Source organism: Capsicum annuum, chromosome 5 (genome assembly GCF_002878395.1).
Source record: "Capsicum annuum cultivar UCD-10X-F1 chromosome 5, UCD10Xv1.1, whole genome shotgun sequence".
Taxonomy (NCBI): domain Eukaryota; kingdom Viridiplantae; phylum Streptophyta; class Magnoliopsida; order Solanales; family Solanaceae; genus Capsicum; species Capsicum annuum.
The window spans coordinates 63,470,582-63,483,787 of record NC_061115.1 but is presented as its reverse complement, the minus strand read 5'-3'; the positions used below and the strand labels follow the sequence as shown (position 1 = coordinate 63,483,787).

Below are 13,206 nucleotides of genomic sequence, written 5' to 3'. Positions count from 1 at the left end.
AATTTTAATATTTTTTTATTTTTTTAAAATTATTTTAATGTAAAATTGGCCAAAAATGACCCCCATTCGCACCCCAGGCGAGTGGCTACACTCTATTTGTCCTAGTCACCATGACCTTGCCACATAAGCAAGGTCAACGGTCAAAGGGTGCAAAATATTGCTTTTTTATGGGTTCAAGGGTCTAGTTGACAAACATATAAGTAGAAGTATCCAACTTACAAAACTGACATATTACAGGAGTCCAGAAGGTCATTTGCTTTATAAAAATGCAAGTTTCATGTAATATAAAAAAGCAATATTTCATGGTAGATGTAGATAGGGGTGTGCAAAAATTAAATCGATCGATAAATCGAACCGATAAAAATATTATTGGGTTATTAGGTTAACGATTTTTTATTAATTTTATAAAAAAATTTATTGGGTAAATGGTTCGATTTTGATTTTAGCTTATTGGGTTATCCGTTAAACCGATAGCCCAATAAGGATACACTAAGTTATTGTTTTAGTCCTAGTTGTATTATATATATGAATATTTATATTACTAATATATATATATATATATATACACACACACACACATACACATACACTACTTATTCACAATTCAGAGATTCACAAAGTATTAACCTATTCAGGAAAACAACAACACAAGACAAAGCTCGAGTATTATTGTATTGGAAAGCTTGAAGCATTTAGTAGCTTCCAACAATTAGGATTCAGTTTTTTTCCAAACTAACATTCAGTTCAAGCTTGAAGATTCTTGTAAACTAAAACGCATTGCGTATGATTTTGGCGGCAACTAAGATTTCATTTTTTTATTTTAGTTGTTATTATTTTTATTTTATGAGTGTTTTCTTATTGGTTAAACCAAAAACTGAACCGTTAAGCATCAAAAATCGATAAAGCGAAAATCTATAAGAAAATATCTTATTGGTTGATTATTGGTTTTGCATATTTAAAAATAAAAAACCAGCAAACTGAACCAATAACACATAAAATCGAACCGAACCGACCGATGCACACCCCTAGATGTAGATAGACAAAATTGTTCAATAGGCCCTTGTACTATATCTATTTTGTAATGTGGATACTCCTACTTACATGTTTGTCATCTGAACCCTTAAACTCACTAAAAAGCAATATTTTAAATACTTTTTTTATGAGTGTAACACACTCGCTCCATGTCAGCTTTCACGTCATTTTAAATACTACATTAAATTTCACATCATTTTTAAAATACCACATAAAAAGTTAAATATTAAAAAAATAAAAAATTTAAATTATGAATTTAAAAAAAAAGGTGAATTTTAATTTCATCTTCTCGATCTCTCTTCTCCATCTTCTCTCTTCTCCATCTTTATAACTTATAACAAATTAACATTAAAAAGGCTCTTTTTTTTTCCCTTTTGGAGATTACAGTAGCCGGTCAAGGCAAAAAAAATAATGAGACCCGCTCAAATACACAAAGGGGTTAAAGAATGCGGGGATTTTGGATTAAAAAGGACTCCCAAGTTGTCCAATTGAGTGGGAGTCCTCCAAGTTTTTTTAATTAAGTGGGAGGGATAACTTTTTTTTTTTATAAGTTTTTTCGTTTCAACAACTTGTTTCAGTTGTTCGACAACTTTGATAGTTGTTCAATAATTGTGCAAGTTGTTGAACAACTATGCATAGTTGTTCGATAACTGCGACAAGTTGTTCAACAACTGTATGAAGTTGTTCAGACAACTAGTGCAGTTGTCCAACAACTATCTCAGTCATTCAAAAAGAGTTAATTTTTTTTAAAAATTGTGGGACCCACTTGTCCCCTATTCTTAATTGGAAACTTGGGGGGGTCTTTTGACTTATTTTTCTCTCAAGAATGCGTATAAAATAAAAATTTTAGAAAAAAAAAAGAGATCTGAATGAATAAGTTACCACTTCTGAGTTTTTTTTGTTTGAAAATTTCAAGAAAAAATATGAGATTTTTGTGATTAATTTTTACCTTGTCTACTTTGCTATGAAATTAATAATAGCAAAAGTAAGTGCATTTGAACTTTGAAGAAATTGGGTATGGAAGATTTTGGGTTTAACTGTTGCTGGTTTGATTTTTTTTTTTTTTACAGAAGGGGACTTTAGATTTTGAAATTTTGGTTGGTCGTCTGATGTCGAGAGCTGAAAATGCACCGGCGTCTTGTCCCACCCGTGGACGTGCTCGGAGTTGCAGACGCTGGACGGGGGAAGGGGGCTGGGGGTGGCTGAACGGGGGGAGGGGGGCTGGACGAGGGTGAGGGGTGGCTGGACAGGAGAAGGGAATTGGGAAAGAGGGGCTGGACGGGGGTGAGGGGTGGCTGGATGAGGAGGGGCCTTTTTATCTTTTTATAATTTATTATTTTTTATTTTTTAAAAATATATTTAAATTTAAAAGTTATATGTGGGGGATTTGTTTTAATATTTTTAAATTATTTTATTATAAATTAACCCTCACTCGCACCCTAGGCGTGTGCCTGCACGCGTCTCATCCTATTCATCTATTTTAATGCCACATAGGCCTGGTCAACGGTCAAAGGGTTTAAAATAATATTTTTTTAGTGGGTTCAAGAGTTCAGATGACAAACATGTAAGTAAAAGTGTTCACATTACAAAATGGACATAATATAAGGGTCCATCGAATCATTTTAATATAAGGGTCCATCGAATCATTTTGCTATGTAGATATTATACAAACTCATTTAGTACGACATTTTTTTGATTTAAATCTTTAATTAACTCATAGTATTATTTATGAATATAAAGTAATATTAATGTGAAACAAAAAACTATACTAATGTGTACTCCCTCCATTTTAAAATAAATAAATTATTGAACTATTTTTCAATATTCAAAATAAATGAATTATTTATTTTTGCTTTCACATTTTTTAGGAGAGTAATTTAAGAATAATTAAAAGGGTAATAGTGAAAAGTAACCTATAATTTATGTGTTAAAATTTTTTTCTTAAGGGATATGTCATATCCAATAATTTAATTATTTTGGAATGAAAGAAGTCCTATTTTTTGGATTTTATGTGATTCATTTAATTTAAATATAGAATTTAAACGTTCATTTTTCATATTTATATACTATAATATTACTCACAATTACATTGAGAGAAATCCTTCAAATTTTATTTATTTATAAGTAATTAAAAAATAATTCTTTCTTTTTGAATACTTAATTTAAAGGCCAAACCCATCGGTAGGACCTCAAACTTGTTCCGAAAATTCACTTAGGCCCCTAAACTAAGGCTTGTACCTATCAGACTCCTAAATACCTGAATTTTGTTTCAATTGGACATTTTTTGCCTACATGGCACACTGCGTGTTATACACTCGCGGAAGGCGCGTGAGAAGTATTTTTTTCACTAAATCTCGAATAAAATGGTGCCAAGTGGCACTGTGAGCCCCCCAAAAATTATTAATGAAACAAAATATAAAAAAAATAAAAAAAAACTCATTTTTTCTCCAACTTCTTCTTCTCCAACTCTTCTTCATTTTTTTCCCTTAAACTTAAATTTTGTTCATCTGAGGCTCAAGGTTCCATTAGAATAATGCCTTCATCCCTGACAAAAACAATCACGATGGTGAAATTAAAGGTTTCTCATTCAGTTGAAAAACCCAAAGTAAACTTGCAAAGTGATGTATTTGCTTTTATTTTCATGGAAAACACATAAGTTCATGGTTGAATCCTTCAATTCAAAATAAAATAACTTGAGTCCATGACTGAATTCGATTTAAAATCTCTGCTGGCAAAGATTCCAACCTCGATGTTTTTATTGCTGTCCAAATCTTGTTAAAATTTTTTGGATTATTAATATAGTGGCTAAAATGTTATTTTTGAAATTTCAGTGGTATTTGGAAATGAAATATAATTTAGTTTTTAATTTATTATCTTAATCTGATCATCGGAAAAGATAGAGAAAAGGAATAGAAATGAAGTTGTGTGTGAAGACAACGGGGGAGGGGGATGAAGACGACGGGGTGGGGGTAAAGACGATGACTGTGTGTGTGAAGACGATGGGGGGTGGGGTGGGGGAGGGGGTGGTAAAGACGATGTATGTGTGTGTGAGGGAAGACGACAGAGGAGGGTAGGGTAGAATGAAGAAGATGGAAGACGACAGAGGGGGTGAGGTGGGGTGAAGAAGATGACGATTGGAGGGTGGGCGTGTTTTTTTTTTTTTTTTTTAATTAAAAAATTATTATTAAATAGATAATTAAATAGAAAAATAAAAAAACTAGCAATTTCACATATATTTTTTTGCCACGTTTTTTTTTATTGGACATTTTTGCCACGTCACGCGAGTGTAACACACTCTCTATATATAGTTTGCTGATTGGGTAAAAAATACCCAATTGAAATAAAATTCAGGAGGTTTAGGGATCTGATAGGTACAAGCCTTAGTTTAGGAGGTTAAGTGAATTTTTCGGACAAGTTTGAGTTCTTATCGATGAGTTTGGCGTAGTTTAAAACATATGATTCAAAAGGTCATCTTTAGCCATATGCATGACGGATGAAAGATATTTATTACATTTATCTTTATAAATTGTTAAACGATAATATGTCTACTTATTATTTTTTTTTTTGCATAAAACTCATGTTATCAAATGAAGGAACCTATAGTGAGGCAATAAACAATTTTTCAAAATTAAAAAAAGTTTATAATTATAGTGTCTATATTAATTTAATTATGTTTCAATTAACATTCTAGAAATAATTGTTTGTATTAATTTTATCAAGATTTAATAAATATAAAAAAATTATTTATTATTTATATTTTTATTAAAATTTAAACTTAAAACATCACAACAGACTATACCTCACATTTCAAAATCACAATAATTTTAAATTCTCACATATATAATCCATCTTATTATTTATAATACTATAAAAATTTAAACTTAAAACATCACAATCGATCACAAATCACGACAACTTTGAATCCTCACATGTACAATCCAACAAAGAAGTATAGGGTATAAATTTTTCATGGAATGGAGAACTTTACAACTATTCAATTATATGATTAAAATTTAATGAACTATTGAACCAAATTTAAAAAGGTTGTTACATGTGAGTGACCACATCCAAAAATATCCCTAACTTAAACATCTCCATCTGTAATATGTGATTAGAGACAACACCTAAAATGGGCTATTCAGTCGTACCCACGTGTCACCCTTCTTCCTTTCCAATTTCAGCCACTTGTCCTCTGCAAACTGCTTTCTTTGTCCCACTTCCTTCCACACTCGAATTCCATGCCCCATTTTCCTTCCTTCTTTCATTCATTTTTCATTCTGTTAACTATTCTTCTTGTTTTCTTCATTTTACAGCCATGACAGCCACCTTTTTGCTACCAACACAACATTTTCTTGATTGTTTATGCTTCTACCATCCATTTGTACGACATGTTTAATTGATTTTTATGTTTATTTTGTAATTTTTCTTATATTCTTGGTGTAAAAACTTAATCGTGAAGCAAAAATGCAGTTAAAGATCACATATTTTCATCAGGACATTTTTAAATTGGATTATGGAATGTTGAGAATTGCAGAAACATGTGAAAACAGTTAAGTTTGATTTTTTTTTTTTTTGGTGTATGGTTATACCATGGGTGATGCAGATGATCAGAGGAGGAGAAGTAGAGTGGAGATGGAGAATCTTTCATTGGATACAAGCAGATTTTCAAGGGATTTATTACAAAGATTTATGGGCACTTCAGAAAAATCTGAAGCTGAGGAAGCAAGTGAGGATATAAATGAAGATGAGTTGAATCTTGGATTGTCATTAGGAGGAAGATTTGGTGTGGAAAAGAGCTCATTGGTGAGGTCATCTTCTATAGCTGCTTGTTTGCCAACAATTAGAGATGATGATGTAGTGGCATCATCATCATCACAACCAGTGACTTATAATCCTAGCAGCTTGATGAGAACTTCTTCATTGCCAGTGGAAACAGAGGTAGAATGGAGGAAAAGGAAGGAATTACAGAGTTTGAGAAGGATGGAGGCTAAGAGGAGAAGATCAGAGAAAGTACAGAGGAATTTCTTAAGAGGTACTGAGAAATGTATGGAAGATGAAAAGAGAGGGACTGATCAGATGAATTTGAAAGGCAGTAGATTAATGGAGAAGGAACAGTTCTTGGCTACTGCAAAAAAGTTTGGTTGCAAGTTGCCAACATTGGCTGCTTTTGGGGCTGATATGGAAATGACAAAAGGGAAAGAAAGCTACTTAGGTAGTAAAATGCAAGATAAAAGGAATCAAGCATCACAAGGGTCGATGGAATCCCAAGGTGGTTGTTCTTCAAGTATATCTGAATTGGAAAGTAAACCTGCACTAGGTATGGTAAATTGCTTATGAATTTAACTTCTATACGTATTGTTTTACTTATTCATTATATGCTGCTTCTTTGTTACTATTTTTACTTTTCCTACAACTTTGATGAATCAATCAATTACTTAGAGTTTAGAATCAGACAATTTGCAATTGTTTAAGAATTGGAGTTTTCTTACTACTACTTCCTCTGTCCCGGTTTAATAAGTGTGTCTTCATTTGATTCGGCATGGAGTTCGGCATGGAGTTTAAGAAAGTAAAAAGAGAAATTTTTTAAATCTTATGGCCCTGAAATTAAAGATGTCTATAGCCTTTTAAAACTTGTTGTCTTAAATTTGCTATGTAAGATGTTAGAATTAAAAAACTTATAGAAAGAGACTTTTTTGGTAACAGTCTGAAAAGAAAAAAGTACCATACCTAAATTGAGACAGGGGAAGCAGTACATTTTACTTTTTAACTTTGGCATTGAACTCTTGATCCTTCTTTGAGTAAGCTATTTTTGGTTTAGTAGGGGTGTTGTCACATTTTACATTACTGTAGTGGAACAGAGTCTAATGCTTCTTTTTGAATCTTGCTGTCAAGATCCTCCAAATCTTTTGTCTTTTACTTTTATCTACACCCACATGCATGTGTTCTTCCTAATTGCTATTTGCCATGTTCTTTATCCCAGAGCTGTTGCTATTTGCACTTCCTTCTACTGGTGACTCATTAAGAGTTGTGTTTTGTGTCGAGTATTTAGAGGTACTTAGTCTGACATAAAACTAGAGCTAGAATTTCGATTTTATGAGTTCTGACTTTTAGAAACTACGACTTCGAGGGCAAGGGCTGGTAACTGTCTAGGTGGCTTTAGGAACTTTGTTGTTGTTGTCACAAAGAAGCTTTCATCCTAAGAAAATGGAAAGAAATGGGAAAAAAAATAATGATATCATACCTGACATACTGTTAAAATGCTTAAGATAAACAAGTTGATGTGGTTGATAAACCAACTAGGCTCAAATAATATACTCTTTTCTTTTAATTCTCATGGTAGATTGATGTAAACATAGTAGGTTAAATGTTTTTATAAATTGCTTTATTCCACAGAGAGAGACTCTGACATTGTTGATTTCTAATCTGGAAATGTTGATTAGAAAATATTTCCTCCGTAGTTTATGTGAAACTCTTTATTAGTTTGGGACATTCCAGAATAAGTGACACCACTCCACCTGTGATATTAATCTGTATAACTTTTAAAAAATTTCAAAAACATCACAGGCAGTCAATATTCTCATCTCCTAGGTTCTTTAGATGACGGAAAAAAAGAGGAGGCAATCTTTTATTGGTGTGACAAATGAAAACATAAGACGCAATAAGCAACGTAGGTTGGTTGGTAGAGAGTTAATTTGCAGGTAACTCATGGTGCATTAATTAACCTTTCTGTATGGTAAAATCTCTCTTCTTTATCCTGAAGTCGACTCTGCATGGTTACTGCGGTCTATTTAGTTGTTCAATCAAACCTGAGGAGTTCTTGATTTTGTGATATCAAACATTACCTATTTGCATAAGCATCAGTGTACAAAGATACAATAAAGGAAGTTATTGAGCAATAAAATTGTTCTTTTGTTTTTCTTTCTTTTCTCTCGTTAATTTGATCTTCTCGCCGTATGATGAAGGATAAAATTCTCATGCTGGGGCTAATGTTCAAAAATCTTTTGTAATAATATTTAACAAGCGTTTATATAAGAAATTAGACCAAATTTTGTGGATTATCCCAATCATATCAGATGCCTCTGGTTCTCTTTAGATTATTACTTTTGGTATCTATGCACTTACCGTTCCCCTAATATTGTAACTGCTGATGACTTCTACTTGATTATCATTTTGATTTAATACGTGTCTGCCTGGAATTTTTGTTATTTCCATTTGGCCAGTTCTCTTTCTGTTTAATACGAATTGGAAACCTTTGTGCTTACATTGTCAAATGACATGATTCAGAAGTTAATTACTTATCGTACGGGTAAAAGCTCATATGAAAATGCTAGAAAAGATGAGCTTTCTGATATTCTTTTTTACCATGCAAAACAAGATGATAGACCTAAATAAAAATTGAAGTTGTTCACTGCTTGCATTGATGGAAAAGCTTCATAAGTTGAAACAGGTGCACAATGTCGATAGAACTTCAGTCATCTAGCATTTCTTAATAGAGCTTTTTCTGACTAAAAGTTTTTTTTTTTCTCTAAAAAAAAAATTGGGGTTAGGGGAAGGGGAATGGGGAGGGGATTACAATGTGGGGAATCGAACACTCACCAACTAACAAGGTAGAAGTTTAGGTAACTAACCAACTAAGCTACTTAGATTCCCCTGTCTAAAAGTTTCATGCACGGTATGTGTGATTATTTTGCATGATGAGTGCCAAGACCATCACTATCCTATCATTAGGTTTCTTATTGTACTTGTTATCTAAATCTTTTGAATCATTTATGCATTAAACAGTAATAATGTTATTATGGATGTGACTATTCATTTTGTTATGGAAATTACTACGAAATGTTTTCTTCTGGTTTTGGCTTTGTAAAAAAAAGCATTGAACAAATCATCTAAAACCTGATCTAGATATATATTTCTCTTTTGCCACGTACCAAACCTGAATGTGCAACTTGCAACAAAAGGGGGAAATGTCTGAAATGCGCTGTTATCATATATGATCGTATTGGGTAAGTTTAGTTGTACTTAAAATATTACTCGCTTAAAAATGGTTGGAAACCTCTATAATTCTTTCTTGATCATTTATTCTAGATTTTGGATGATAAGAACCATTGGAACTTGTTTATGATGTGTTTCATCTGATTGGAAAAAAATGATGAATTGCTTTATCGATCTAAATTTTGTAAACAGATTTATTCAATTCCCTGATTTCCATGTAAAAGTGCACAATATCCTTCATTTGTTTATTTCCATATCAAGTACTCAATTTCCTGAAAAATTCTATTAGTTACGGCAAGAAGGAGAAGATCAAATATTCCTCTGCTCAGCTAGTTGCTCATCTTATGGCTATGGAAGCACTCAATACCTATTCCTTTCTCTGGAACATATAATGATCTTAAGTTGTAGTTGCTGATTAACAAAAATCCATGATCTATTTTTTTTTATGAGAAGGTTCATGATCGTAATGCTAACTGACAAAATATATTAACAATCATGGGATCTTTAACTTATAGAGGTTCTTTTGGCTTGCACCACTTGAGAAATCTAGTATAAAACTGCTAGATTAACTTGAAAGAGATAAGATGGTAGAACGTAATGGTAGATCAACTCACATGTGATATAATTATCCTTCATTGCATCAAAAAAAATGATCCAGAGATAAAATTGGGGTTTTTGACATGTGCATACCTACTACTGTTTCGAGTTGCAAGGGTGCGACTCCAAACTGCAATCTATCCCTTTGAATGGTTCGTAATATTTTGTTTCAGATTCAATAGTGCAAATTACACTGCTTTCTAAGGTGCAAAATAATATTGATCATGAATTCTCTGAATTAGTTTCACACACTCATTTTGCATGAACTGCCTGCTCTATATCACCTCTTTTTGTTTCTTTTATGTTATCTCTCGTTTTGTCTCTTTTGAAGTATATTTATTACTTCATCACTGCATCGTGCTATTTCAGGGAAAGAAAAATTAATTTGCATCGTGCTATTTTAGGGAAAGAAAAATTAATTTTCTTGTACATACGTCTTAGAGAATTTAAAATGTGGTGTGATTTGGGTTATTTCTTGTACACATGTTAGCTGTTGCTTCTCTTTTAGAAAGAATAAACCAACTGATGGGACGCGCGGAGGAGCTGAGCGGATAGTGGTAGTTATTTATGAGTCTTCACGTTTATGGTTGACCGGATCTTTCAAAGTCTAGTAACTTTGCATATTAATTTGATTATATTAATTTGATTGGTCATGAAATTTCTTTTCTGAGATGGTTAATAATTGCAGGAAATAATTAAGGGTCAGCTATAAGGTTAATCCTTGTTAAAAAAATAAAATTAATTTAAAGGGAAGAAGGGTCACATCTATTGATAAAAATAGGTGTCATTTAAACAGAGGATTTCTTGTGTAAATACACATTCCCGTTCCCTTTAATGTCACTTTCTTTTCCTCCTGAAAAAGGAAAATGATCAAAGCAGAGAAAATAGAAAAATTCTCTATTTCCTAAGTTTCCTGTGAAGTTCTTATGTAAAATCTTCTGAAAAAATGCGTCGGAACAACCCACTATAATAGGTATCATTATAGACTGCGACTTTTATGGTATAATTTGTGTATATGAAGTGTACTAATGAAATGTATATGATGATCCTTTGAATTTGTTTGTTTTTGTGTTATTCTTCAATAATGTATTGGTGAAAAGTTTGGAAGTGCATACGTGCCATTTTCGCTTGATATTTTTTTTTAACATTTTCATTCCATCCTTGCTTTCTCTTCTTTCTTCCAATACATTGACAAATAAAATATTCCTTGCAGGATCGGCTGAGGCGAGCCCTCCCAGTATCCAATCATTAAAGAGAGACTTTGGAAGCAGAACACCAAGTGAGCAGGAAACTAGTCCATCTAACAAGGTTGATAAACCAAAAAGTCGAGTGCAGGAAACGGGGACAAATGCATTGGGGGACATGCCATGTGTTTTCACAAAAGGAGATGGTCCTAATGGGAGGAGAATAGACGGTATATTATACAAGTATGGTAAGGGAGATGAGATTAGAATTATGTGCGTGTGTCATGGAAGTTTTCTGTCACCTACTGAGTTTGTGAAGCATGCTGGAGGCAGCGGCGTTGCTCACCCTCTCAAGCATATAGTTATAAAACCCAATCCTTCTCCCTTTATATGAGCACAATGCATGGTAATATAGCCTCTTTTGCATAATGTTGGAGGAGAGCATCATACAATACAACATGCAGAGCAGTAACCAAGACCTTTTTTTTCCTTACTTTTTTCTTTTAATCCTTCTCATCACGAGGAGTGAAGACTAACTTATATCTATTTACTTGTGCACATTTTAATGAAATATGGGAGCAATAGAACTTGACCAGTGTCGCATGCTTGACCTTACTTCAGTTTCGTTGAACTTTACAATTACCAGGAGCACTATGGGACATTGATCATGTATTTGATATCTGCATCATGTGTGGTAAAATGAGGGTAAGAGATTTCAGGTTCTAGGTGTAAAATTAAGTTCCCTAAGGAGTTATGTTGCTAGGACTCTTTTGAAAATATCACTAGATGCATGCACTTCACCTTCAAAAAGCGTAGATTTTTTTTTTCAAAAATTTTCTCGAATCACGTGTTTTTCTCCTCGTAAGACTGAGAGAAATGAATAAATATGAAATAAAAAAAAAAGAATCAAATCGCACCATCTCTGTAATAGGTAAATGCCTCTTTTTCTCCTGAAGTTGTCGGAATTACTCGTAATAAGATATTGGCTACAATTGAAAAGGTCTTAAGACTTTTAAATGTTGCTGGAGGATTTAATGTAAGTGAGATAATATTTTTGGAAAGCTCGAACAACATAGTGATAACGTTCACTTATACCATATAAAGTGGTAGAGGATGGTCGTTGTCAATATCTCCACTTTCGTTGAGGTCGAATCCACAAGGAGTGAAATTAGAATTCTAGTCTTATGGGTCTTTATACTTACTAAGAAAAGACCCGAAGGGCATATAAAGTAAAAAGCATGATTTAAAATTGGAGGAGAAGGTTTGTCACTAGTAACTTAATTTCACGAACTATGGAACAGTTGTAATTTAACTTCGGTATAGAAAGAATCTTGGGATTATGTTTACCTAAGGGCAAATTAGGTGTGAGTATATGGAGATTTGATCACATTCTAGTTGTTTAATAATATGGTAGGCTTGTTCTAGGATCCTTGAGGCTAGTTTGTCAACAAAACCTCAAGAATTTCATTTCTTGAACATTTCGGGTACCTAACAAGTGTGTTTATTATATTCACCTATTACCTCAATTGGGTATCTCTATTTCTAGGAAAATACCCAAGATATAGTCAACTTCATAATCACTTTTATGTCTAAGATAGTGAGAATTTAGCAAACTACATCCAATAATTGTCTACTATTGCCTTGGTTTTCGCATTCCTCTTTCAAGGTTGAAGTGGGTTCCAAAATTTTACCCAAACCCTCTTTCAAGGACGGTTTGAGCTTGGGGTTTTCACCCATAATCCCACTTTGAGTATTTGGAGTTTTCACCTACAAATCTCAATCAATTTAATTAAGCAATAGTAGAATTCGTCATCAACTAACTAGCATATACATAAATACATCACAACCCACAACTAATTGCACCTTAGTTCAACATAATTTCAAGACAACAAAATTTAGCTACTCATGATGAAAGAAGAGAAAAATATACTATAAGGGTTGTGTAAAGCATCCATTCTTCAAGAAATTACTAAATTCAAAGTCTCTAAATCAAACTACAATTCTTGCCCAATTTAGGGTTTCAACTTCAAATTCAAAATATTGCTAGTCTCTAGAATGTCCAAAATAGGAAATGATTTTAGGCTTTTAAGGAATTTGGGGTTGGTTGCTGAAAATTACAAAACTATCCCTGGGCCTAATCCCGCATTGCTGCGATCGTGGCTACTGCGACTGCGGGTATATCCACGCGATCACAGTTTCTAACTATCTTAACTGCCCACGATCGCGGCCCTCAGAACGTGATCGTGGTAACTGAGCATTGTTCTGTATAGAGTTCTTCAGCTGTGCCTTTTTTTTCTCCTCTTTGTTCCTTTTCAGCTCAATTTCACATCCTTCTATCTCATCACCTGTATACCTGCAAGATGTGGAAATTAGTACATTTATATGTTGTCTCATTTGTATA

The 13,206-nt window shown here is 33.1% G+C and overlaps 1 protein-coding gene across 1 annotated transcript; it reads left to right on the top strand.

Annotated features, from left to right (window-relative positions):
• Positions 1–5,170: 5,170 nt before the first annotated feature.
• On the top strand, positions 5,171–11,420 carry LOC107870579 (ninja-family protein AFP1). Its single transcript, XM_016717148.2, has 2 exons — positions 5,171–6,349; positions 10,835–11,420. Exons 1-2 carry the CDS (start codon positions 5,623–5,625, stop codon positions 11,197–11,199), a joined length of 1,092 nt encoding a protein of 363 aa, XP_016572634.2. The 5' UTR covers positions 5,171–5,622; the 3' UTR covers positions 11,200–11,420.
• The last annotated feature ends 1,786 nt before the right edge of the window (positions 11,421–13,206 follow it).

Coding starts and splice junctions, on each gene's coding strand:
- LOC107870579 (XM_016717148.2), top strand. CDS start 5,623: ATGGGTGATGCAGATGATCAGAGGAGGAGAAGTAGAGTGGAGATGGAG. Junction 6,350..10,834: donor GGAAAGTAAACCTGCACTAG/GTATGGTAAATT, acceptor TATTCCTTGCAG/GATCGGCTGAGGCGAGCCCT.